The sequence below is a fragment of the Littorina saxatilis genome, linkage group LG11 (assembly GCF_037325665.1).
Source record: "Littorina saxatilis isolate snail1 linkage group LG11, US_GU_Lsax_2.0, whole genome shotgun sequence".
NCBI lineage: Eukaryota > Metazoa > Mollusca > Gastropoda > Littorinimorpha > Littorinidae > Littorina > Littorina saxatilis.
The window spans coordinates 15,185,144-15,209,602 of NC_090255.1; the positions used below are offsets into that span (position 1 = coordinate 15,185,144).

At 44.8% G+C, this 24,459-nt stretch overlaps 1 protein-coding gene and 1 long non-coding RNA gene across 2 annotated transcripts in view; one reads left to right on the forward strand and one right to left on the reverse strand.

Annotated features, from left to right (window-relative positions):
* Positions 1-18,343, reverse strand: part of LOC138979842 (uncharacterized) — a 162,212-nt gene extending 143,869 nt beyond the window's left edge. The window contains exon 1 of the long non-coding RNA XR_011460150.1: positions 17,425-18,343. This is a non-coding gene — a long non-coding RNA (uncharacterized lncRNA). The remainder of the gene's footprint in view (positions 1-17,424) is intronic.
* Positions 18,344-20,627: 2,284 nt separating this feature from the next.
* LOC138979836 (prolyl endopeptidase-like) overlaps positions 20,628-24,459 on the forward strand; it is a 66,154-nt gene continuing 62,322 nt past the window's right edge. Inside the window, exon 1 of the mRNA XM_070352586.1 lies at positions 20,628-20,794. Coding sequence (XP_070208687.1) covers positions 20,726-20,794 — 69 coding nt within the window. The 5' untranslated portion in view covers positions 20,628-20,725. The remainder of the gene's footprint in view (positions 20,795-24,459) is intronic.

Sequence of the window (24,459 nt, forward strand, 5' to 3'; positions counted from 1 at the left end):
AGAAAGTCCGATACCGCTCAATCTCGCTCCAAGCGCCTGACTGCCATAAACCAATTTGAATTACCTTAGTGCTACTTCCCCTTCCAAAATGGCGGTTCAACAGGAGAATCTTTTAGAATTTTTGAATTCGCGTGCAGCATTCAGCCAAAGTACACATGCTTCGGCGAGAAAGAAGGATAATCCGAAAAACTTTAGTAAAAGAAACATCTCTGCACCACATTGTACTCTCATCACTCTCTTAAGCTTGAAGTAACTCCATGGCGTCTAACGGAAGTGAAAAGACTATCAGACAATCCATTCAAGGAAGAATGAGTTTCAAGTAAATAAATAATTCCGGGGGTCCAGGGGGCCGCATAGGCCTGGTACCCAGACGGGGGTCTGGGGGTAACGCCCCCTGAAGCTGAAGCATTTTGGCCTTGTAAAAATAAATTGTGCATGTAAAGAAAACGCCATTTTGTCCCTCTCTCCTGGGTTAAACTATAAAAAAAACATGTAAGTTACAGGCACATATATATGTACAGTTCACAATTAAATGCACTAAAGAGCTTCTTTTTACATTTAGTCAAGTTTTGACTAAATGTTTTAACATAGAGGGATATCGAGACGAGAGTCATGGTGTGTGTGTGTGTGTGTGTGTGTGTGTGTGTGTAGAGCGATTCAGAGTAAACTACTGGAATCGATCTTTGTGAAACTTTACTTGAGAGTTTCTTTAAAGACGTTTTTTTCTCACTTTTTGGATAAATGTCTTTGACGACATCAAATCCGGCTTTTTGTAAAAGTTGAGTCACACCCTCATTTTTTAATGAAATTGATTGAAATTTTTGGCCATGCAATCTTCGACGAAGGCCGGACTTTGGTATTGCATTTCAGCTTGGAGGCTAAGAAATTAATTAAAAATGGGAAAATTGTAAATAAAATTATTTTTTTTATAAAACAAACATCTTACTCTTCACCATTTTCTGATTCCAAAAACATATAAATATGTCAAATTTGGATTAAAAACAAGCTTTAAAAATTAAAAATATGAAAATTATGATTAATTTAAAATAAAATTTTCGAAATGTTCATCTTATTCCTTGTTGGTTCCTGATTCCAAAAACATATAGATATGTTTGGATTAAAAACAAGCGCAGAAAGTTAAAAAGAATAGAGATACAGAAAAGCGTGCTATCCTGCTCAGCGCAACCACTACCGCGCTATTCTGTCTTGTCAATTTCACTGCCTTTGCCACGAGCGGTGGACTGACGATGCCATGAGTATACGGTCTTGCTGAAAAAATTCAGTGCGTTCAGTTTCATTTTGTGAGTTTGACAGCTTGACTAAATGTATTTTCGCCTTCTTCTTCTTCCCTAGAGGACTGGGTTCTTGATGTCACGTAGTGGTGGCAAGTGTTTGACGACTGTTGTCCTTGGTGGCAATGTTGCGTTATTTTCGGCGCGATGTATTATTGTGTGTTTGTTGATGGGTGCATTCCGTGCGATTTCCCTGTGCCAGTTGCTATAACACTGTCAGCGAATTATGCACGCTTAGATGGCGTATCTCGTGCGCTAGCTGCGGACCTCGCGTTGCAGCGTTTTTGCGCAGGCCTTGGGTTCTGTTTCGTGCGTATGAGTACGACAGAACTGCGAGAGTTCACGGTTTGGATGGCAGAGAAGCTGGACAGAGTCTGGACTGTGTGGCGGTGTTGGGGTTTTGTTGGCAACTACCAAGAGCCGCTGGGGTAATTGTGTGTTGGAATGTGTCTTGTCTCGTTTGTTTATTGGTTGTAATTATTGTCGTCTTCTGTGGTGTCGTTGTCTCAGTTGTCGTGTGAAATTTTGTGTGAACTAACACTAGTTGACAGTTGTCAGTGGACAGAACGATTAGTGGTCAAGGTGACGTTTTAACCAAGTTCAAAACAACTCCAGCTTTTGCTTTGTTTGACGACTGTTATTTTATCAAGGGACGTTAACGTGTATTACAATCAAGAATGCCAAGCCTGGGTTGCTTTCCGTTCTTTGGAAATTGATTATAGCATTCATGGTTATTGTGGAGATTTATGGTTGTTGTAAATATTGTTGCCGGGTGATTGACAGCTCGCAAGACAATATTTCCTGGGGGTAATATTATTGTACACACCTAGGGCTGGGGGCAGTGGGGGAAAGGATATGTTTCGCCGACTCTGGGACTCAGTGGTTATCGAATGTGTTGCAGCTTCTTTTCTTCTTGATGTTCTTCATCAACCCACCTGTTGCCTCGTCCTTGTCACCGGTGTTGTCACCGTGGCAGTATCCTGCAGCGCTACTGTGTCCCACTCTCAGCTTGGGATGTCCGCCCGCCTTCGGAGCTTGATTTGTGCACCGTCGAGGCCGGGTGGGTTCGCCTCCACCGTGCTTCGTCTCCACCGCCGTCCGCCCTCGTTGTCGCCGGCGTTGATGGTGGTGACGTAGGGGGCTATAACTACGCTCTCGCATGAACTGACGCCGAGACCCTGGTTCCTCACCTTCAGGAAGCCCGCGCTGCATGAGCCGAGCTTCAAGTTACCCCGTCGACACTTCCGGGGAGGACCAGCTTACCTGCTTAATTGCAGGCAGTCTATCGTCGACGTGACGTCACCGTCAAGGAACACTTATCTTCGCGACAAAGAGCTAAGTCTTCCATCTTTTCCTCTCTCTTGTTTCCCGGCCCGACGGTGTCAGTCATTTTTTGTTGTTTGCCCCACAGAGAGGAAAAACTTGTAAATATTGAGACAACGCAGGCTCGTCTCAATAACTCTTGATCTTCGGGAGGAGTCCCAAGATATGCATCAGGGAGTAGTCCCTAGGCTTTCTTTGAATATTTGTTTCATGCGTTTTCCCTATTAAATGTACAGGGTCAGTCTTTATTCTCTTAAATCTTCAATTCATTCTTCCTGTTTTCTTGTGAATTTCATGAACGATTACTGTGGCGAAGACCCTTGAATTATTATTGATCGCGATCTATCGCAGGTTTTTTTTCCCCCCCGTGTGTTTGATTGCCTAAGGCTGCAGCCGGACGTCTGCCTTGCCTTGTTTATGGTTGTGTATTGTCGTGATCTAGCACAGGGGTGCTGAGTAACTATGCCCATTAACCCTTACTAACCGCTTAATAGTTGAGTGCGTGTGCATGTGTTATGAGTGTGCTCGAAGTTGGAAACAGAGTGAATACAAATGTGAATAATAACTTGGAAAAGGATGCAAAACGGGCTTGGTTATTTCTTTTATTAACGCCAACAACGCAAGTAACTTACATTTCACGCCTTGACGTGACATATTTGGTGGAGATGCAATGGGTTTAAGACACGGTTGACATATAAAGCTAACTTATACTGTTTTTTTTTATAAGTTCATAAGTTGTTAACCCTCTGTTTTACTTGTTCCCGTTCCTATTTGTTCACTTGTGTGGTTTAAAGCCTTGTCCCTTGTTGTGGGTTTTTCCGAGCTATTTCATCTTTGCGATTTGATTCACACTCGTTCTTCGTTTCGGGTTTCGGTCTTGTTTTCATGATGTCATGCACAGACGATGTCTAAGGACTCGTCTCCAAGGAAATTACGTTCTTTATCACGTGTTGATTATTCCGAACAAACAGTCACTGACGACGAAAATTCTTCTTCCTCTGACGTAGTTGATACTTCGGAGTATTCGCTTTCTGATACCTCTTTTGTTGCCGCTCCTGCTCCTCCGCTGGCTGCTACTCCCTCAGGTAATCCTTCTGCCACCATGGACTACCTTCAGTTAGGTAAGGAAGCCGGTCTTACCGGGCGTGATTTATTGGATTTTGTGATTGAGGCCGGAGAGAGGAACCGTAACTTAGAACTTGAGGAGAGGAAGTATGACTTAGAAGTTGAAGAGAGGAAACGTAACTTTGAACTAGAAGTTGAGGAGAGGAAACGCCGACTCGCCATGGAAGAAGAAAGCCACTCATACGCTTTAGCCAACCCGGAACAAACGCATGCTCACCAGGTTGCTTTGGCTGCCGCCTCAGTCACGTCCAAGAAATCAGACATTGGCATTATTGCCGACAAAATTCGGTTACCTTATTTGGACGATGGGGATGATGTGGATACGTACCTGGCCAAGTTTGAGCGTATTGCTACGCAGATGAAGTGGGAGGTTTCGACTTGGGCCCTCAGGTTGAGTGGTCACCTCAAGGGCAAAGCTGCCGAGGTTTATACGAAGTTGTCAGTTGAAATAGCTGATGACTATGATGTTTTAAAGGATGCTCTTTTGAAAGCTTTCCATTGCACGGCAAAGACGTACAGAGAGAAGTTCCGCGCTGCCAAGCGTGTTGGTTCCGAGACATACGAGCAGGTGTTGGAGCGCAGCAAGATGTATTTGGACCGTTGGCTTCATCTTGCCAAAGGCAATCGTGATTTTGACAGCCTCTATGACCTCATTCGTCTTGAGCAGTTTATCAACGGTCTGCCCGCTGATGTCAAAGCATTTGTGAAGGAGCGGTCACCCGTATCGGCTGACGCTGCTGCTGCCGCTGCCCAAGCTTATTTAGAAGCCCACGAGCCGGATTGCAAAAACCCGTTCTCTCGTCGTCAGGCCGAGTCCGTCTGTGCCGTAAGTACTTCCGGTGCCAAGAAGAAGCAGAGACAGCGTCGCCAGGCTGCCAAGTCTGAGGAGAGGGTGAGTCAGGTCAGTTCTCCTGCCTCTCAGGATAAGTCTGAATCGGTGGCCACCATTAATGCGCCGCCCGGGGAAAAGAAACATTGTAATTATTGTAATCGGGATGGCCACGAGGCTGATTATTGCTTCAAGCGTGCTCGTGACGTCATAGCTCGCGAAAAGTCGTCGGTTACCGGTTCCGGGCAGTCGTCCGCGATTTTTGGATGTGTTCATGTGATCTCCGCTGACGATTCTGTGCCAAAGTTGCGTTCTCGGTTGTGTCCAGATTGTCAGGCTGCTACCGCAGGCGATAACTACATGGTCAAGGTAAAAATTTGTGGCATTGAGACCGAGGCTCTCAGAGACACGGGTTCCAACATATCGCTGGCTCGGCGTGATATCGTCCCTAAATCATGTTTCACAGGCAAGACCCGCGATCTCACCGGGGCGTTCGGCCCGGATAGTCGCGTCGCTCAGATTGCCCACGTGGATGTAGAGACACCTTATTACTCCGGAGTTATCGAGATCAATGTCGTAAATGATCTCAACACTTCTGTTCTCATCGGGAATCACTTCACTCTTCCCTCCGGTGTGGTTGTCGAAGTCCCGACTTACGGCCCGCGCGATTCGTGTGCCGCTGTGACTCGTGCTCAGGCTAAGAAGGACGCCCGCGGCGATCTTCCCCTCGATCCTAAATCACAAGGTCTTCAGAAGACTAGGCAAGAACTGATTGATGCCCAGGAATCTGACCCTTCTCTCAAACGGATGCGTGATTTGGCTCGCGACCAGCACCCGTGGTCCTCCCAAGGTCAAGGCCGTGTGCGGTTCATGTATCGCGCCAACGTTTTGTACCGCGAGTATTGTGGTTCTGATGGCGTGTTCCACCGCCAAATTTGCGTTCCTGACCCGTTCCGCAGCGAGGTCTTAACTCTAGGCCATTCTTCACCGATGGCCGGCCACCTAGCTGCTAGACGCACGTTGAGCCGGATCTGGTCGGATTTTTATTGGCCGGGCATGTGTGCCGACGTTCGCCGGTTTGTCGCGTCTTGCGAGTCGTGTCAGCGCACGGTTCCCCGCGGCAGTTTGCGCAGGGTTGCTCTCGAGAAAATGCCGCTGGTGGATGTTCCTTTCAAACAGGTAGTGATTGACCTCATCGGGCCCATCCATCCTCCGTCCGGCATGTCCCTAGTGCTTCAGTTACCTCTTTATAGACTTTTCCATGTCATACACTCTGGCATAGCCATCTTCGGTGTCACCTGTCACCCGCGGTTTCCTCTGGGATGGGGGTTTGTCACGTAGTGGTGGCAAGTGTTTGACGACTGTTGTCCTTGGTGGCAATGTTGCGTTATTTTCGGCGCGATGTATTATTGTGTGTTTGTTGATGGGTGCATTCCGTGCGATTTCCCTGTGCCAGTTGCTATAACACTGTCAGCGAATTATGCACGCTTAGATGGCGTATCTCGTGCGCTAGCTGCGGACCTCGCGTTGCAGCATTTTTGCGCAGGCCTTGGGTTCTGTTTCGTGCGTATGAGTACGACAGAACTGCGAGAGTTCACGGTTTGGATGGCAGAGAAGCTGGACAGAGTCTGGACTGTGTGGCGGTGTTGGGGTTTTCAGTTGGCAACTACCAAGAGCCGCTGGGGTAATTGTGTGTTGGAATGTGTCTTGTCTCGTTTGTTTATTGGTTGTAATTATTGTCGTCTTCTGTGGTGTCGTTGTCTCAGTTGTCGTGTGAAATTTTGTGTGAACTAACACTAGTTGACAGTTGTCAGTGGACAGAACGATTAGTGGTCAAGGTGACGTTTTAACCAAGTTCAAAACAACTCCAGCTTTTGCTTTGTTTGACGACTGTTATTTTATCAAGGGACGTTAACGTGTATTACAATCAAGAATGCCAAGCCTGGGTTGCTTTCCGTTCTTTGGAAATTGATTATAGCATTCATGGTTATTGTGGAGATTTATGGTTGTTGTAAATATTGTTGCCGGGTGATTGACAGCTCGCAAGACAATATTTCCTGGGGGTAATATTATTGTACACACCTAGGGCTGGGGGCAGTGGGGGAAAGGATATGTTTCGCCGACTCTGGGACTCAGTGGTTATCGAATGTGTTGCAGCTTCTTTTCTTCTTGATGTTCTTCATCAACCCACCTGTTGCCTCGTCCTTGTCACCGGTGTTGTCACCGTGGCAGTATCCTGCAGCGCTACTGTGTCCCACTCTCAGCTTGGGATGTCCGCCCGCCTTCGGAGCTTGATTTGTGCACCGTCGAGGCCGGGTGGGTTCGCCTCCACCGTGCTTCGTCTCCACCGCCGTCCGTCCTCGTTGTCGCCGGCGCTGATGGTGGTGACGTAGGGGGCTATAACTACGCTCTCGCATGAACTGACGCCGAGACCCTGGATCCTCACCTTCAGGAAGCCCGTGCTGCATGAGCCGAGCTTCAAGTTACCCCGTCGACACTTCCGGGGAGGACCAGCTTACCTGCTTAATTGCAGGCAGTCTATCGTCGACGTGACGTCACCGTCAAGGAACACTTATCTTCGCGACAAAGAGCTAAGTCTTCCATCTTTTCCTCTCTCTTGTTCCCGGCCCGACGGTGTCAGACATTTTTTTTTGTGTTTACCCCACAGAGAGGAAAAACTTGTAAATATTGAGACAACGCAGGCTCGTCTCAATAACTCTTGATCTTCGGGAGGAGTCCCAAGATATGCATCAGGGAGTAGTCCCTAGTCTTTCTTTGAATATTTGTTTTCTGCGTTTTTCCCTATTAAATGTACAGGGTCAGTCTTTGTTCTCTTAAACCTTCAATTAATTGTTTCTGTTTCTTGCGAATTTCATGAACGATTACTGTGGCGAAGACCCTTGAATTATTATTGATCGCAATCTATCGCAGGTCCTTTTTCCCCGTGTGTTTGATTGCCTAAGGCTGCAGCCGGACGTCTGCCTTGCCTTGTTTATGGTTGTGTATTGTCGTGATCTAGCACAGGGGTGCTGAGTAACTATTCCCATTAACCCTTACTAACCGCTTAATAGTTGAGTGCGTGTGCATGTGTTATGAGTGTGCTCGAAGTTGGAAACAGAGTGAATACAAATGTGAATAATAACTTGGAAAAGGATGCAAAACGGGCTTGGTTATTTCTTTTATTAACGCCAACAACGCAAGTAACTTACATTTCACGCCTTGACGTGACACTTGAGAACGGCTCAGAGTCCTGAGATTTGTTTTTGGTTGCTTTCACAAAAATCTGCAAAATCGTGGAGATTAGGATTGCCTGGACTATGGAATGCTTTCCAGTATTTTGTTATTGCAAGTCATTTATTTTTGCTGCGTTTCTTTCATTTCGTTATCAATTTCAACCTTTGTTTTCCTCAATAAAAATTGCAAAACGGAATCGAATTTCTTAGAAATACCAAAAAAGATCGAAAAACATAAAATTCTACCGATGTCACAAAGCATCACAAGATCCGCGCAACGCTACAGAAAATCCACCCGGGTGTGTTCCCTGTTTACAGGCAAAACACCTACAGGAAATGCACCTACAGGCAATCCGCCCACTGTTGGTCAACATATAGACCCCTTATGAGTCAGTGTGCCACTGCCAGAGCTTATGTAGGTCTGAGGTAGCAAACTTTCTTTTCCATCTTTCATCATCTTATTCATCTTTTATGTAGAAAGGGCTGTCTGGCGCCTTCTGTATAAAATTATAATTGCTAAAAATAATAAACAAATTAAAGAGAAAGTAATGAGTTCACTTTTTATTTGAATAATTTAAACTTTTTGAAGTATTGTTGCACAGTTTGTTTGGGGTATGGTCGTGTAGCCAGACAGGTGGGGTAGTTTTCAGGTTGTTCCACCCACAGTTTGTGGTCGATCTCGCTGGCCGTCAATGTTGTGGCAAGTTCAGACAAGCTGCCTGCATCCTGAGCCTGGAAAAAAATACATCAGCTTGTTATATAACGTTGAACACAAAATCCACCGGAGTGATGGGCATTTGTGCAACTCCACTAGTGTGTCAGCCACTGGTGAAACACTACTAGTACTACTACCAAACAAGAAGAGCAAACGCTCGATCGAGTCACTTTCGCAGTTCTGAATATTATATGAGGCATCAGATGGACAGGAAGAAATTGCTATTCACAACACAATGAGTCACGTTCACATAAAATTTGAGCCCGGTCACTTTTATAGTTTCCGAGAAAAGCCCAACGTTAAGTTGTGTGTTGCCGAACAGAAAAGGCTAGTTATCTCCCTTGTTTTTCTGATAACGTTCGTAAAAGGCTACAGATGTAAATACTTTGATGTAAAGAATAATCCTACAAAGTTTCAATCACATCCGATGAACTTTGTCAAAGATATAAAATGTCTAATTTTTCCTTTGACGCTGACCTGTGACCTTGAAAAAGGTCAAAGGTCAACGAAACCATCGTTAAAGTGTAGAGGTCATTGGAGGTCACGACTAAACAAAATATGAGCCCGATCGCTTTGATAGTTTCCGAGATACTTTGTCAAAGATATAAAATGTCTAATTTTTCCTTTGACGCTGACCTGTGACCTTGAAAAAGGTCAAAGGTCAACGAAACCATCGTTAAAGTGTAGAGGTCATTGGAGGTCACGACTAAACAAAATATGAGCCCGATCGCTTTGATAGTTTCCGAGAAAAGTCCAACGTTAAGGTGGTGTCTACGGACGGCCGGCCGGACAGACTAACACTGACCGATTACATAGAGTCACTTTTTCTCAAATGACTCAAAAAGCAATTTTGATGTGCATGTGCATGTACTTGCATTCATGTGTTCTAGACGTTTGCTTCTGAATACAAGTTTCTATACAGTACTCACTTTGTTTTGCAATTAAACTTTCTCTTGTGCACCTGCTAGCAAGCATTTTCTGGACTTACAGAAAGACAGACAGGCAGACAGGTCTATATGTTCTGCGCGTTCTTAGAATCCGGTTTCATTCTAGAATGGACCGGGTCCAGGTTGGAATTCTAACCCTGCGCAAGTACAGGGGTGCCATTCTAGAATGAAACCCTTGTTGCTGGTCCATTCTAGAATCGGCCCTGCGCAAGGTTGGAATTTGGGTCCAAGTTGGAATAGTCATTTCAGTTAGACTATCACACAGCCAAAGCCACAAATGTGGATTTTCTGTTTGTTTTTGTTTTTTGTGTGTTTGGTTGGGTTTTTTTCGGGTTTTTTACACTTTACTCAAAGACATCGTGAATTGGGATTGTGATGTGATGTTCTGAAAGTGATTACGATTTTGAGAGACACTCAGCACTGATCGCTACGAACGGAAATTTCCGGACTGACAGTGTTTTGTCGATCTCGCTTGTAACTTTTAGTCTTATTCATATACATGAAGAGTTTGAAACGTGGGCATATCACAGTTTGGAAGGTAGGGATTCTGATAGATTAAATAAAAACTGTCAAACTTTTAGGCATGGAATTCCCCTTTGAGAGTATTTGTTGTGGTAGTACTACTACTATGAATTGCTTTCAATGTTTTTCCCATAATATTATAAAACCAGACAAAAGTTGTTGTTGATTTCTGTTTTTGTTAATGTCAACTTTTTTTTAAACCTGTGACAACAGCTCTATAACTCACTCTGTCCTTCTGTTGGTCTGTCTGTCGGTTAGTCGGTCTGACCGTCTGTCTGTCTGTCTGTCTGTCTGTCAAAAAAATTGTCAAAAAACCGGACATTTCCGAGAGGGAGACAGCGCTGACATTGCAAGCGGCCGCAACCGGCTCTCATCACAAAAACAACTGCCCTGCAAACAATACCGCCCTCGTAGTCCCCCTTGCCATGGTCTGCCTTTGTTTATTGCGTACTCAGGAGTGTCAACTTTCTTGACATGACATGACATCGCAAGATCGCCAAAGGATTTTTTCAGGGGTAGACAAATCAGCCCCATTTTATCAAAGGGAAGGTGCAGGTGGAGATAATTCAAGGGAAGACAACTCTGTCTTACCTACAAACATTACGGCCCCCTTTATTCAAGGGTTTCATTCTAGAATGGCACCCCTGTACTTGCGCAGGGTTAGAATTCCAACCTGGACCCGGTCCATTCTAGAATGAAACCGGATTCTAAGTTCGCGCAGAACATATACATTACAATTTACACACATATATCACTGTGAGTATAAATGTACACAAACACACACACAAACAGGCACGTACACACACATATCAAATATTGAACATGTGGCTGTTCTAATGATGCTACGGAAGTGACTGTCATGTTCATGGTGTCAGCATGACTGTCATGTTCGTGAATTTCGCATGAGTGGTTATGTGTAAGCGACTGGTGCAGTGTTGGGCTGGTGGTGCGTTATTCAAGCGTCTGACCACACTAGCCATGTGGCGTGCAGTAGTAAATATCACTCTCCATGCAGTTCTGAAAAACATGCGTTGCCACTCTAGATCAATACAGTACATTGCACATTAAGCAATAAGTATACATATTCTTCTTCTTCTTCTACGTTCCCGGCCATACATCTAGATGTCCAGTCCAGTGTTGAGTGCAAATCCCGCAGTCAGCCGCAGTGATGCCGCTGTCCCCCACAGCTTTTCGCGGAGCTCCACTTCACTCGGCCACGTTTGGCGCCTCAGGGTGTCGAAGGTTGGACAGGCCTGCAGTACGTGCTCTGGTGTCTGGGGGCCTGTGTCACACGGGCATTGATCCGTGTGTGAAATCTTCAGGCGATAGAGGTGGGAGAGGAGCCGACAGTGTCCAGTTCTGAGCCTGAATATGGTGACTTGCTGTTTTCGATCCAGCTGATGGATATCGTCTTCCTCGGCCCCCAGGAGCAGACGTTCCCTCCAGGCGGCTCTGAAGTGACTTCGTAGGAGGGTCTTTTTTTCTCCGTAGGATGAGGGGGGTGCTGACTGTTCCAGCTTACTTCCCTCCTTGGAGAGTCTGTCCGCTTCCTCGTTGCCACTGATTCCGCAATGGGAGGGAATCCACTGTAGGACGACAGTGGTTTTGCTGCTGAGGTAGTCCAGTTCCTGCTTTATGTCTTGCAGGATCTGTTCTCTCTCTCTGGTCTGAAGGCTCTGCAGGAGAGATCGGCAGTCTGTGAGGAAGACTGTCTGGCCAGGTAATGCCTCTTCCTGGTTCAAGGTCTGTGCTGCGAGGTGCAAGGCGTGTGCTTCAGCTCGGTAGTTTGTGGAGACTAGGCCAGTGGCGACAGACTTGCGGAGCGAGCTGCCGTCAGGGAACTTGATGTAGACACCGCCTCCCCCATTCCTCACAGCATGCTCGGCTGAGCCGTCTGTAAAGACTTGGGTCCAGGTGGTGGTGGGGTAGTCCCTGTCTAGTGTTTCCAGGGTCAGGGACTTGAGCACTGCTTCTGGTTGCTCTTGCTTTGCTCCAATCCCAGGGACGTCAAGGATGATGGGGGGGACATCCAGTGACCATTCCTCATAGTCTTGGAGCATTTCCAGTGGTTGGCCAGTTGATGGGGGTAGAGAGCCTTTGTGCTTGTGCTGAAGTGCCTTGATCAGGTGGTTTGGGCTCTGTTGCTTGATTCGGTTTTTGGTTGGGGCTTGGAGTGTAGAGTGCAGTGGATGGGACGGGAGCCTCTTCATCTTCTCACTCTGCCTCAGGAGTTTTTCATCCCGTCTCTCTTCCAGGGAGGTCAGGCCTGCCGTCTTCTCCAGTGCTGAGATGGGGGTAGTCTTCATGCCTCCTGTGATGAGTCGCAGGCCAGCATTTTGGACCTTGGCCAGGTTGTCTGTGTTGGTTTTGGCTGCAGTTGACCAGGCGTTTGAGGCATATTCCATGTGGGGTCTGACAGATCCTGTGTAAACTTGAGTCAGGATCTTCATGTTGGCGCCCCACTTTGTTCCAGACAGTTTCTTCATCACAGCCATTTTCTTGGTGGCTTTGCTGTGCATGACGGAGATGTGCGGGGCCCACGTTAGCCTTCTGTCCAGTTTCACCCCGAGATAGGTTGGGGTCTCTTGCTGAGGGATGTTCTGGCCATCGAGTCGCAGGGTGAACTCCTCTTTCTTGGGGGAGAGTGAGCAGCATGTGGCCTCGGTTTTTGTCCTGTTGATCGTGACCATCCACTCTTTGGCCCAGTCTGAGAGGTGGTTCATTGCTTCCTGCATTCTGCACGCTGCTGTGGTGATGTGTTCTGCTCTGGTCCATACAGCCAGGTCGTCTGCATGGAGTGCCCTTGAGATGTGCATGGACAGGTGGTCAGCAATGTCATCGATGAAGACAACGAAGAGCGTCGGCGCGATACAGCTGCCCTGTGGAACGCCCTCTCTGATCTTCACCAGCATGCTTGTCTGTCCTTCCAGTTTGACTCGGGCTGATCTCTGGAACAGGTAGCTGTGGATCCATGCAATCATCTTTCCGCACACGCGTTTCTGGAGGAGCTTCAGGAGCAGACCTTCCTTCCAGACCTTGTCGAACGCTCGCGTCAGATCCACAAAGACAGCCAGCGTCTTCATTTTCTGTTGAAAGCCGTTCTCAATGTCTTGGGTGAGCAGTGTAATCTGGTCCTCCGTGCTTCTGTTTTTTCTAAAGCCAGACTGGGTGGGGTTGATCAGCCCGTTCTTTTCCAGGTGATGCTGCAGGCGGCGGTTGACCATGCGTTCCATCAGTTTGCTGAGGCAGCTGAGGAGGCTTATGGGGCGATAGCTGGTCTTGTTGTGCCTGTCTTTCCCTTTCTTCAGGACTGGGGTGAGGATGGCCTCCTTCCAGCTGAAAGGGAAGACCCCAGAGTTCCAGGACTGGTTGTAGATGCCCAGAAGCTTCTGTTTGGTGTGGCTGCCAAGGTGTCGGATCATCTCGTTGGTGATACCGTCCTTGCCTGGAGCTTTCTTGTTCTTGAGCTGTCTAGTGGAGCTGTTCAGTTCATGTATTGTGAAGTCATCAGTCATGCAGGCTGATGTTTGCTGCTGCTTCCTTAGCTCCTCCTTCATCCTCATTCGCACCTCCGCTGTTTTTTCTCTTGGTACTTCCAATAGACTATCTTCTCTAAAGTTTTCCGCAAGCAGGGTAGCAGCTCTTTTCCCAGTGTAGATCTTTCCATCTTCTTTCAGGAGTGTTGCTCTTGGTGTACACTGGTGGTCGTCATTTAGGGTCTTTATGAGCTTCCAGAGCTTCCCTGTGTCTCTCTCCATGTTCAGAGAGCTGGTTTTCTCATGCCAAGACTTGCGGATTTCCTTCGTCTTTCCTTCATCAAATTCAGCTCTCGATTTGTTGTAGGCCGTTGTGTTTTCTGGGGTGGGGTCCTTTTCGAGTAGCTCTCTGGCTGATTTTAGCTTGTCATGGAGATCTTGCAGATCTTTGCTCCAGTATGGTTTGTAGTCTTTTCTTCTTCCTCTCGGTATACTCTGCCGTGCTGCCTGGAGTATGCAGTCAGAAATCCGCTTGACGTTGATGTTAATGTCCTGCGTAGAGTCGATGGTGGTTTCTTGGCAGAGTATGTCAGTCAGCCTTTCAAATTTCGCCCAGTTCGCCTTCTTGTAGTTCCAGCTAGGCTTTTTCCTCATGGGAGAGGCCTGTTCTTGCAGGGAGAGCTTCAGCAGGATGGGTAGATGGTCACTCCCTCCTAGCTGGTCTGCAACACTCCTGTCACAGATCTTATGGATGTCTTCAGTGGCTATGGCGAGGTCTGGGGTACTTGTCGTCTTCCAAGCTCGGGACAGACAGGTGGGCTTGTCGTCCGGCTTGTTGATGAGGATGAGATTTTCATCAATCATCCAGTCTTCAATCTGTTCTCCCCTGCAGTTGAGGTCTTGATATCCCCAGCTTGGGGAGTGGCCGTTAAAGTCACCAAGTATCAGTAGGTTGGATTGAGGCAGATGCAGAGTGTGTAGTTCCAGGTTTTTATCAGGTGGACAGTAAAAGTTGATGATTGTGAATTCTCTCCCTTGGAGGACCGCCTTTACTGCAAGAAATTCATTTTCTCCTGTAGATCTTCCAACCTCTATCGCAGGTATGTTGTTCCGGACGAGAGTGAGAATGCCTCCCTTGGAACGGTTGCTTCTGTCGTGTCGGAATAGCTCGTATCCTCTCATGGAGAATCGGTGAGCATCTGTCAGGTGTGTCTCCTGGATACAAATGATGTCGACTTGCTCCCGTCTGAGAAAATCCTGTAGCTCGGGTTTCTTCTTGCGAAGTCCCTCAGCGTTCCACTGTGCAAAGACAAGCGGATCAGCTGACTTATCCGGCTGACTGGGTTGACTGACTGATGCTTGGGGTTGCTGCCTTCTGTTGTCACTCTGAGTCGCTTCACCAGTAGCTGAGGCTGGGCCCCTTTGAGGCTGGGGACCCGGCGCTGTCTCCGCCTGGCGATCCGCGGGACGAGCACCATACCGTCGAATATCCGTTTGTATGGCCATGTTGGGTTTGATGCGTGCATGCCTGGTTTTCTCCTGTAGATGGGTGTCGGCACAGAAGGTCTGCCCGCTGTCCTCAGCCAACATGCTCCGTCTTCATGGCAGCTCAAATTTTTTATCGAGGTTCTCTCCTCTAGATCCGCCGTGTTTCGCCTAGGGGCTTTCGCTGCCTAGTTGATAGGGTCACCTCGTAGAGGATGTGGTCATAGACCACGCACGGTCGGTCTTGGGATAGGGAAACGTTATGCTAGTCCGGAGGGATTACGCCACAATGGCCACCTCGCGAAGACCCAGGGTCCTAGACTAGGGAGGTCCAAGGGGGAGCACCGGGAGGGCTACCCCTCTACCCGCACCTCCAACACAATCCCTTCCCCTGGTAGCTTCATCCCCAAGGAGGAAACAAAGCTACCTGCAACACCCCTATACATATGGTCACGGCTCAGAAATGGCGTCGAACTCCACCCTTACCCCATTCAAACGCCCCACACGCTCAGTTATGGTTTATTCTACCTTTGAAAGTACTGACACGGGGTGCAGATATGAATACAGTTACTATTCTGGTAGAAACCGAAAGGTTTGATGACTTTGTTTTCGAGCAAGGCGCAATAGTAGAGTGAATTTACGTCGATTTTCGGGCCGGAAGTTGGGACACTTTTTTACTTGGTGTCGAAACGTCGTATTTGCGCGTACTACACACACTGCTTGGATAAGAACTTGATGGAGATGGAAAGAGAAGGTGTTAGTTATTGTTTACATACTGCACGATAACCAGTACCTCACCCCAACAGTCGGCTGAGATCAAGTTTAGATCCAACGGTGAGTATGTTACTTTTCGTGTTTGGAGTCACGTAGGCAGTTTTAGCTTTTGCCGCGCTTTTAATAATGATGACAGACGTTGAACTAAGCGATAAACTTGGACAAGAAAGAACAATCTACTACTTAAAAAAAAAATATGCACAAACACAGAAGACAAAGCAATGAAAATAAGTCTTAAGTTCGTTGTTGTGTACTTTCGTGTTACCGCGAAAAGTAACAACGTAAATCAAAGTTGTTTATCGACATGTTCCTGACTTCCAACGGTGGAAACAACTGTTCTATCGTCTGCTACAAAGTTGCATTGACTGTCTCGAACTCAGAACTCAGTGTGGCATGGAGGACATGGACGTAAACGGCCAAAGTAAGAACCACTGGTTTTTCGTTGTATGTAACGTACTCACCTGCAGTTTGAAACACTGTTATTTTCACTAAATAACAACTTACTTCCTTTTTTTTCATCTGAAAGTTAGAAGTGTGTGATTTGTTTTGATAAAATTTGCATTTTTTAGGACAAAGATTTTTCTTTATTTTGATTTTTAAAGACATATGTTTGAGACGATTCAACCAATTTCCCAAGTTATTCAGCGTTCATGTCATTGCATGTGTTTTTTCTGGCCTTTTCTATAGTCTTTCCATACAGTTCACCTTGTGCTTTGTTTTCATGCCAATTTAATGAAATAAATTACAGGAAAAAGAAATATATGTTTTTTTACATTGAGTGCGTTACTCACACCACTCGCACATCGTGAGAGGTAACACACTCCAATCGTTTGTAGAGTTATCTTGAAAATTATTTAAATCTTGCTGGAACAAAGTAAGGAATGAATCAAGTAAACAGAAAATGATGTCTGCGTTTATTGTTTTGAATTAGAGTGGGTTTTTTTTAGGAACAGTGTTGAGTGTGTTACTCACACCACTCGCACATCGTGAGAGGTAACACACTCCAATCGTTTGTAGAGTTATCTTGAAAATTATTTAAATCTTGCTGGAACAAAGTAAGGAATGAATCAAGTAAACAGAAAATGATGTCTGCCTTTATTGTTTTGAATTAGAGGTGGTTTTTTTAGGAACAGTGTTGAGTGTGTTACTCACACCACTCGCACATCGTGAGAGGTAACACACTCCAATAGTTTGTACAGTTATCTTGAAAATTATTTAAATCTTGCTGGAACAAAGTAAGGAATGAATCAAGTAAACAGAAAAGGATGTCTGCGTTTATTGTTTTGAATTAGAGTGTTTTTTTGACTCACATGCGAAGCAAAAGTGAGTCTATGTACTCACCCGAGTCGTCCGTCCGTCCGTCCGGAAAACTTTAACGTTGGATATTTCTTGGACACTATTCAGTCTATCAGTACCAAATTTGGCAAGATGGTGTATGATGACAAGGCCCCAAAAAACATACATAGCATCTTGACCTTGCTTCAAGGTCAAGGTCGCAGGGGCCATAAATGTTGTCTAAAAAACAGCTATTTTTCTCATTTTTCCCATTTTCTCTGAAGTTTTTGAGATTCAATACCTCATCTATATATGATATATAGGGCAAAGTAAGCCCCATCTTTTGATACCAGTTTGGTTTACCTTGCCTCAAGGTCAAGGTCACAGGAGCTCTTCAAAGTTGGATTGCATACATATTTTGAAGTGACCTTGACCCTGAACTATGGAAGATAACTGTTTCAAACTTAAAAGCACATGTTATGCTTTCCTCATGAGACACATTTGGTCACATATGATCAAGGTCAAGGTCACTTTGACCCTTATGAAATGTGACCAAAATAAGGTAGTGAACCACTAAAAGTGACCATATCTCATGGTAGAAAGAGCCAATAAGCACCATTGTACTTCCTATGTCTTGAATTAACAGCTTTGTGTTGCATGACCTTGGATGACCTTGACCTTGGGTCAAGGTCACATGTATTTTGGTAGGAAAAATGTGTAAAGCAGTTCTTAGTGTATGATGTCATTGCTAGGTTTAGTTATTTGACCTTGACCCTGAAGGTCAAGGTCATGTAAAGGTCAAGGTCAAGCATGTGAGTCGTATGGGCTTTGCCCTTCTTGTTACAATTTACTTTGAAGGATTGGTAATTTTCAGTTCTTTGAGTACTTGTTTGATCGTTGTTTTGTTTATTGGTGTTCATGTAACACACACACTTGCCTAGGGTACCTAGATATGCAGATTATTGCTGTCGGAATGTGTCAACAATAGTTTCAATAGTTGTGTAGCAACCATGGTGTCATTCTTATAATTAATTTCACAATTAACTGAATGCACTGAATATGAACAACGTTTTATGGTTTTGATCTTTCATTTTTCATTCTTTTGCATGCATTTTTCATGTGAATATCTTGACAGTGTCCTAAAGTTTGATTTTTTTGGTGAAATGTAACACACTCATTGGAAACTTTTAGAAATGACTTGACAGATAACTGATAATGGGAATAACGGGTCCGGTATCATTGATGCATTTCAACTCTTTACTATTATGTACTTGTTTCTCTTCCCATTACATGTATTTCTAAGGTTGTGTGTGTAAAATAAATAGGAATTTAGCAGTTTTGAATGTCTGTGTTGTGAGATACAGAAAGTTGATTTTTGTTTGAATACATTTTCACATCTTGTTCTGATTTGATTTTTTTTGCAGACTGTCCGTATGAAGTGTGTGGAACTAAGAATTGATTGACTGCTGAAACAGTAATCTTTTCAGTTCTTTGAGTACTTGTTTGATCGTTGTTTTGTTTATTGGTGTTCATGTAACATACACACATTCCTAGGGTACCTAGATATGCAGATTATTGCTGTTGGGGAATGCCACTTTTCACAAATGAAGATCAAGGTAGATACTAACTAATGCAGTTAACTTTTATTGTGTAATAGGTTTACTGTTAACTGTATATTAGAAAACAATGTGTGACACGGTGTTATGTAACACACTCCAGTTAAAATTTAAAATGCAATTCATTCCGCAGTAATTGATGAAAACACATTGTTACTGCCCAGACACAACTAAACACATAAACAGTTTTGCTGGACCCCAAAATGGAAAGTAATCCAAGAGTTTGTATTTGTGACTCAAGTGTCCCACAAATTCGACACCTTTTCTGAGCCATGACCATATATATATAATGTATAATGTGACACAAGAAGTACATTAATTAGAAGTGGTTAGCGACCATTACATGCACTTGTTGCACGTTGATAGAATTGCCCATTGGGTTTCCTCGAAAGCTGATGTTACTATAAATAAGTAAGTTAAGTTGATAGCTGACCCTATACTCCCGTTCACTTCGTATGAGTACTCAAGTAACATTAATTTCAAGTGTGGCCGACATTATGTTGGCACTTCAACTTTGAAATGCATAGACTAATCGCTGAAAGGTGCCGACATCCTTTCATAAAAGGATTTCCCTACGGGAGATTTTTAAGATTTTTTTCTGAACGATGACGCCCCATGGCCGTTTTATCATACAGAGGGAAGCAAGCGGTTAAAAACGGGCGTCGACAGATACAACTAGTGTTGACCTTAACGGGGTCAGTAACGCTGTCGCCGCGTGGTGACACATGGATACCGTCTCTGGGTCTGCACAAACAGTTGACCCGTGTCCAACCCGGATGCAAAACTTGTTTCAAACCATACTGAGAGAGAGAGAGAGTAGTCACGGACAGAGAGGGGAAGATAAAAGAAATAAAAGATCATATTATAATTTTTCATTTGGCGTGTTGGAAGACCTGTTTTGCGTAATTGTTCTTTTGCGTTCACATTTCCATACCACCCAACGTCCCAAGCGCGTTGTTGCTTTTGTAAAAAAAATGTATCCCCAATTGTAATATGATTTGTGTTGAGTTTGCAAAATGCTGAAATTTTGCAACCATACTGAAAATTTACAGTTTAATCCAGCCTTTTACGGCTTAATAGACCTTTTCGGTATCTGAGCAGCTCTCGCGAGACACGCTCTTTGTTATGCTTTGAACATCGCGAGAACTTCGAACCTTGGCTTTTGCAGCTCGCACGAGATCGCTGTACCGCATGCTTTGGTATGCTCTGAAGTTTGCGAGAGATTGCGAGAGATTACGAGAGCTTGGAATACCGATAGGGTCTATTCTGACGAGGCTGACACCAGTCTTCTTCAAAATGGCAAAACAACACTGCTAAGCACAAAATAGCTGAACCAAATAAATACATGTGTATGCCATTGCATGTAGGTAGAAAATGAGTTGTTCTTCCATTTGAGATCAAAAACGTGGTTACTCTTGCTAATTTAGATTTTTTGTGTATTTTAGTGTCTGCAAGTTTGATTTTGATTTTGGGGGGTGTCCTAGGTCTCCGGTCTACTGCATAAACTTATTCATAAAAAAAACCTCTTTATTTAACTCATGGTATTGCACATTTGATTTGAGTAGACCAAGTTGAAAACAAACTGAACAAATGGAAGATCTGTTAAAGTACGATATTTCCTTTGAAAAAGCAAGTTCTTTACCTCTAACACAACCTTGTGCATTCGGTCCAGATCTGACAGGTATTGCTTTGTGTCTTCCGCCTCGTAAAATAGATGAATAGCAGCAGAGCTAGCATGGCATGCCTGGGCTATCAAGGCTCCAACAGGCCATTTTTGAAGTTTAAGCAGATCTCCTCTTACAACAACATACTGTACTATGGTCGACATGATATTGTTAGCGCTGCAGGCAAAATACTGATACAGTCGTATTGTTAACAAATCGAAACATATTCTGCCCAGGGCGCAGCCATATTGCATCTCCGCACAGCGTGAAAATGTGAAAATATGATTGGTGTAAAATCGGTATTTCCCTTTGTAAGGAAATTTGTGATTGGACCATGATGCCAGCGCGTCATGTACACAGTAACTGGCTACCTCCCTTTACTTGCGTTGCTTTTTACAGTACTTGCATTCTTTGTATCATTCATTCGTGTTCCCGGTCAAACTGAAACCATGGGCAAGTTCGACTATCCACACGCACGACGAGATGAAACTGTTGTTGATGATTATCACGGCACGAAAGTAAGTAACGTGAAAATGTATAACGGGTGCAGGCGACGGGCACTTGTTTCGTTTTCTTCGGTCGAACGACACTTGGCCAACTAGGCGGCGACACTTGGTCAAAGCGACATTATGTCGAAAATTTTTTGATAAACACATGAATTAGTGACATGTGTTTCGGAACCTTGCCACGCTTGTGCGTGTATGTATACATATATATATATATATATGGGTAATCTTGAACTTGAGCGTGTTAAATTCATAGCTCATAATTCAGAGGCATTTAGATAAGATAAGATAAGATAAATTTGCAGATGTCTAAGGCCGCGAGGCCCATATATCTGATCTTTTGGCTACCAGTAAGTTCGTCACACGGTAGATTCGTCACCGGTCCCGGTAACTTCGCCACAGTAACTTCGCCACAGTAGTCCGAGCGCGGCTCTCTCTCTCTCTCTCTCTCTCTCTCTCTCTCTCTCTCTCTCCCACCTCCTTCCACCCCTCCCTCTCCTCACATTGAGTTTCTCTGCCTCCTTGACAGTGAGGTTGAAGTCGTGTGTGTGTTAGTGAGTGTGTGTGTGTGTGTGCGATGGTGTGTGTGAGTGTTTGTGCGTGTGTGTGTGTGTGTGTGTTTTAGTGAGTGTGTGTGTATGTGCGATGGTGTGTGTGAGTGTTTGTCAGTGCGTGTGTACGTGCGTGTGTGTGTCGTGTGTGTGCGTGCGTGTCATGGATGTGGGTGTATATATGTACGTCCGTGTCTCTCTCTCTCTCTCTCTCTCTCTCTCTCTCTCTCTCTCTCTCTCTCTCTCTCACACACTCTCTCTCTCTCTCTCCCTCTCTCTCTCTCTCTCTCTCTCTCTCTCTCTCTCCCTCTCTCTCTCTCCCCCCCTCTCTCTCTCTCTCTAAAAAATGAATCTTGAATCTCTCCCACAAATCAAACATCTGAAAGCATAAGCTCTTTAGCATAAACACCCGCCCACCCCTGCCGGTAACTTCGTCATAGGTGACGAATCTACCGTGTGACGAACTTACTGGTAGCCGATCTTTTGACCAGTACTATTAACTATCCTAACTTTGAGATGGCCTAGTGTAACGATCTTTTGATCGTGCCTTATTGTCTGCAAAGAAAAACCCAAAAGCATTCTACGCATATGCAAGGAGTAAAATGAAAACAAAGGACACTATTCCTGATCTAAAGGACTCTGGTGGAACTCAGTATACCTCCGACCGAGGCAAAGCGGATGTGTTAAACAAGTTTTTTAGCAGCGTTTTTACACGTGAAGACTTGTCATCCATACCGGAATGCACTGAACGAAATTTGAATTCAACCTTAAGCGCTATTGATATTAAAACGGAGTGTGTTCTCAATGTCCAAATCATTAGTCCAGTCATCAAGGACTCCGAGCAGATTTGTTACACATGATCTTTTTGACACAAAGCCATGCTGACACTCTGTTAACAGACCATTACTTTCCATATGCTCAAACAGTGAGTCTCTTACAGCTTTTTCCATTGTCTTGCATGTTATACTTGTCAGAGATACTGGTCGGTAATTTCCAGGCTTGGACTTGTCACCCTTCTTAAACAGCGGTGTCACATTTGCATCCCTCCATTGTCTTGGTAACACACCTTCACACAAAGATGTCCTAAACACAGTAGCCAGTGGCTCTGCCAACTCATCTGCCAATTCTCTCAGAATTCTAGGGTGCACATTATCGGGACCTGGTGATTTGGACACATTGATAGACTTTAACAGTTTGAGAACACACTCCGTTTTAATATCAATAGTGCTTAAGGTTGAATTCAAATTTCGTTCAGTGCAGTCTTCACGTGTAAAAACGCTGCTAAAAAACTTGTTTAACACATCCGCTTTGCCTCGGTCGGAGGTATACTGAGTCCCGCCAGAGTCCTTTAGATCAGGAATGGTGTCCTTTGTTTTCATTTTACTCCTTGCATATATATGCGTAGAAGTGCTTTTGGGTTTTTCTTTGCAGATTTGGCTATTTCTTTCTCATGGTCCTTTAAGGCTCTTTTACATGCCGACTTGGCCTGGTTTCGAGCCCGAGCGTATAACTGATAGTCTTTTCCATCTCTGGTATTCATGTATCTTTGATAAGCTGCACTTTTTTTCTTAACCTTAGTCAAAGCTTTCTCATTTAGCCACAGAGGTTTTTTCTTCTTACCATTACCGTCACTTTTAACGTAAGGCACAAATTCCTTCACCATGTTATCCAGTTCATTTGTCAACAAATCCCACGCCTCCTGAACCCCCATCCCTTTCAGTCTGTCGTTCACACCGATGGCTCAAAATTTGTCCTTCATACCCTCATAGTCACCTTTATTGTACACGTAACGAGTCCGGTTTTGCCACTGGATGATTTTCCTGCATAGCACACATACTCAACAAAAGACACTGATGGACCTGCATGGATGGAAAGTCCGAATGTCATGACTGTGTGTGTGTGTACTTGTTTCTTTGTGACTCCAAAGTGTACAGATGTGACGTATGTTTCTGTTTGCAACAACCTAATTGTCAACATGAACTATGTTTCAAGATGTGACGTTTTTTCTTCATTCAGATTGACGCATTTGGTTACATATGTGTGTGTGTGTGTTTACGTGCCATACCTAGGACCAAGATTAACAATGCTTCCATTTTTTCTTTGCACTAAAGATTTGTTTCACTTCATCACGCACAAAGTACAGGTAGGTAATATGTTGTCTCCAATAAGTGGTGAGTTCAAAGCCAACTCATCTTTGTGACCCCTGTCAAACACCAATATTTTCTGCTGAGCTTAGGTCAATGACCGAGTTTTCTTCTGAAGCCACAGACACATTAATACACAAGCACAGGTACATTGTACATCAACACACCCATGTATTCACACTAATGATCAACAGAAAACAAACATTTGCAAATGAACAGTTAATTATTTATGATACATGTATCTGAAAACGATCACTACTGAGTTGTCACACTGACACACAAACACATACGCATGCACACACCCCACCCTCTCTCCCTGTGCTCAAGGGGGGTGGGGGGGGGGGTGAGGGGTCAGATACACGCATTTGCCTGTTTTTTTCTCCTCGTTTGTTTGATTTCCACTGAGTTAACACCTGTTACGTCAGTGTCGGAAAACATTTGGATGACTTTTTTGGTTTGCATTTCTGACACCTCGCTAAAATGCCGTAGGCACGTTTGTCGAGATCGCCAGAATTCGGACATTTGGCTGCACAATGGTAGCTCCGCGAGCACCCTGACTCAAGTAGTTCTCCCTAATCCGGTTCAGGCATGGGTCAATTTAATCATAATTAAGTATGAAGGAGTTTAAAGGCACAGTAAGCCTCCCGTAAACCATCACAGAGCTCCCCGAGCATCTACATACAGTACAAGCATACTTCCATTTAAACGCTCACCGAACGGGAACATCTTGGCTGCTTTCTGTCGAGCGTGAGAAATTTTCAAAGAATTTATTTTCGTGGACTTGGCCCTTACAACAATGGCGCCTCGTTTTGGAGCTGGACGGCTGTGATGAATATCCCGGAAATCACGGACAGTAAGCCTCCCGTAAACCATCACAGATACTGTCAGGCTTTTACACACAGTACAAACACCCTTCCATTTGAACGCTCACCAAACGGGAATATCCTAGGTGCCCTACGTAAAGAGCGAGCAATTTTTAAAG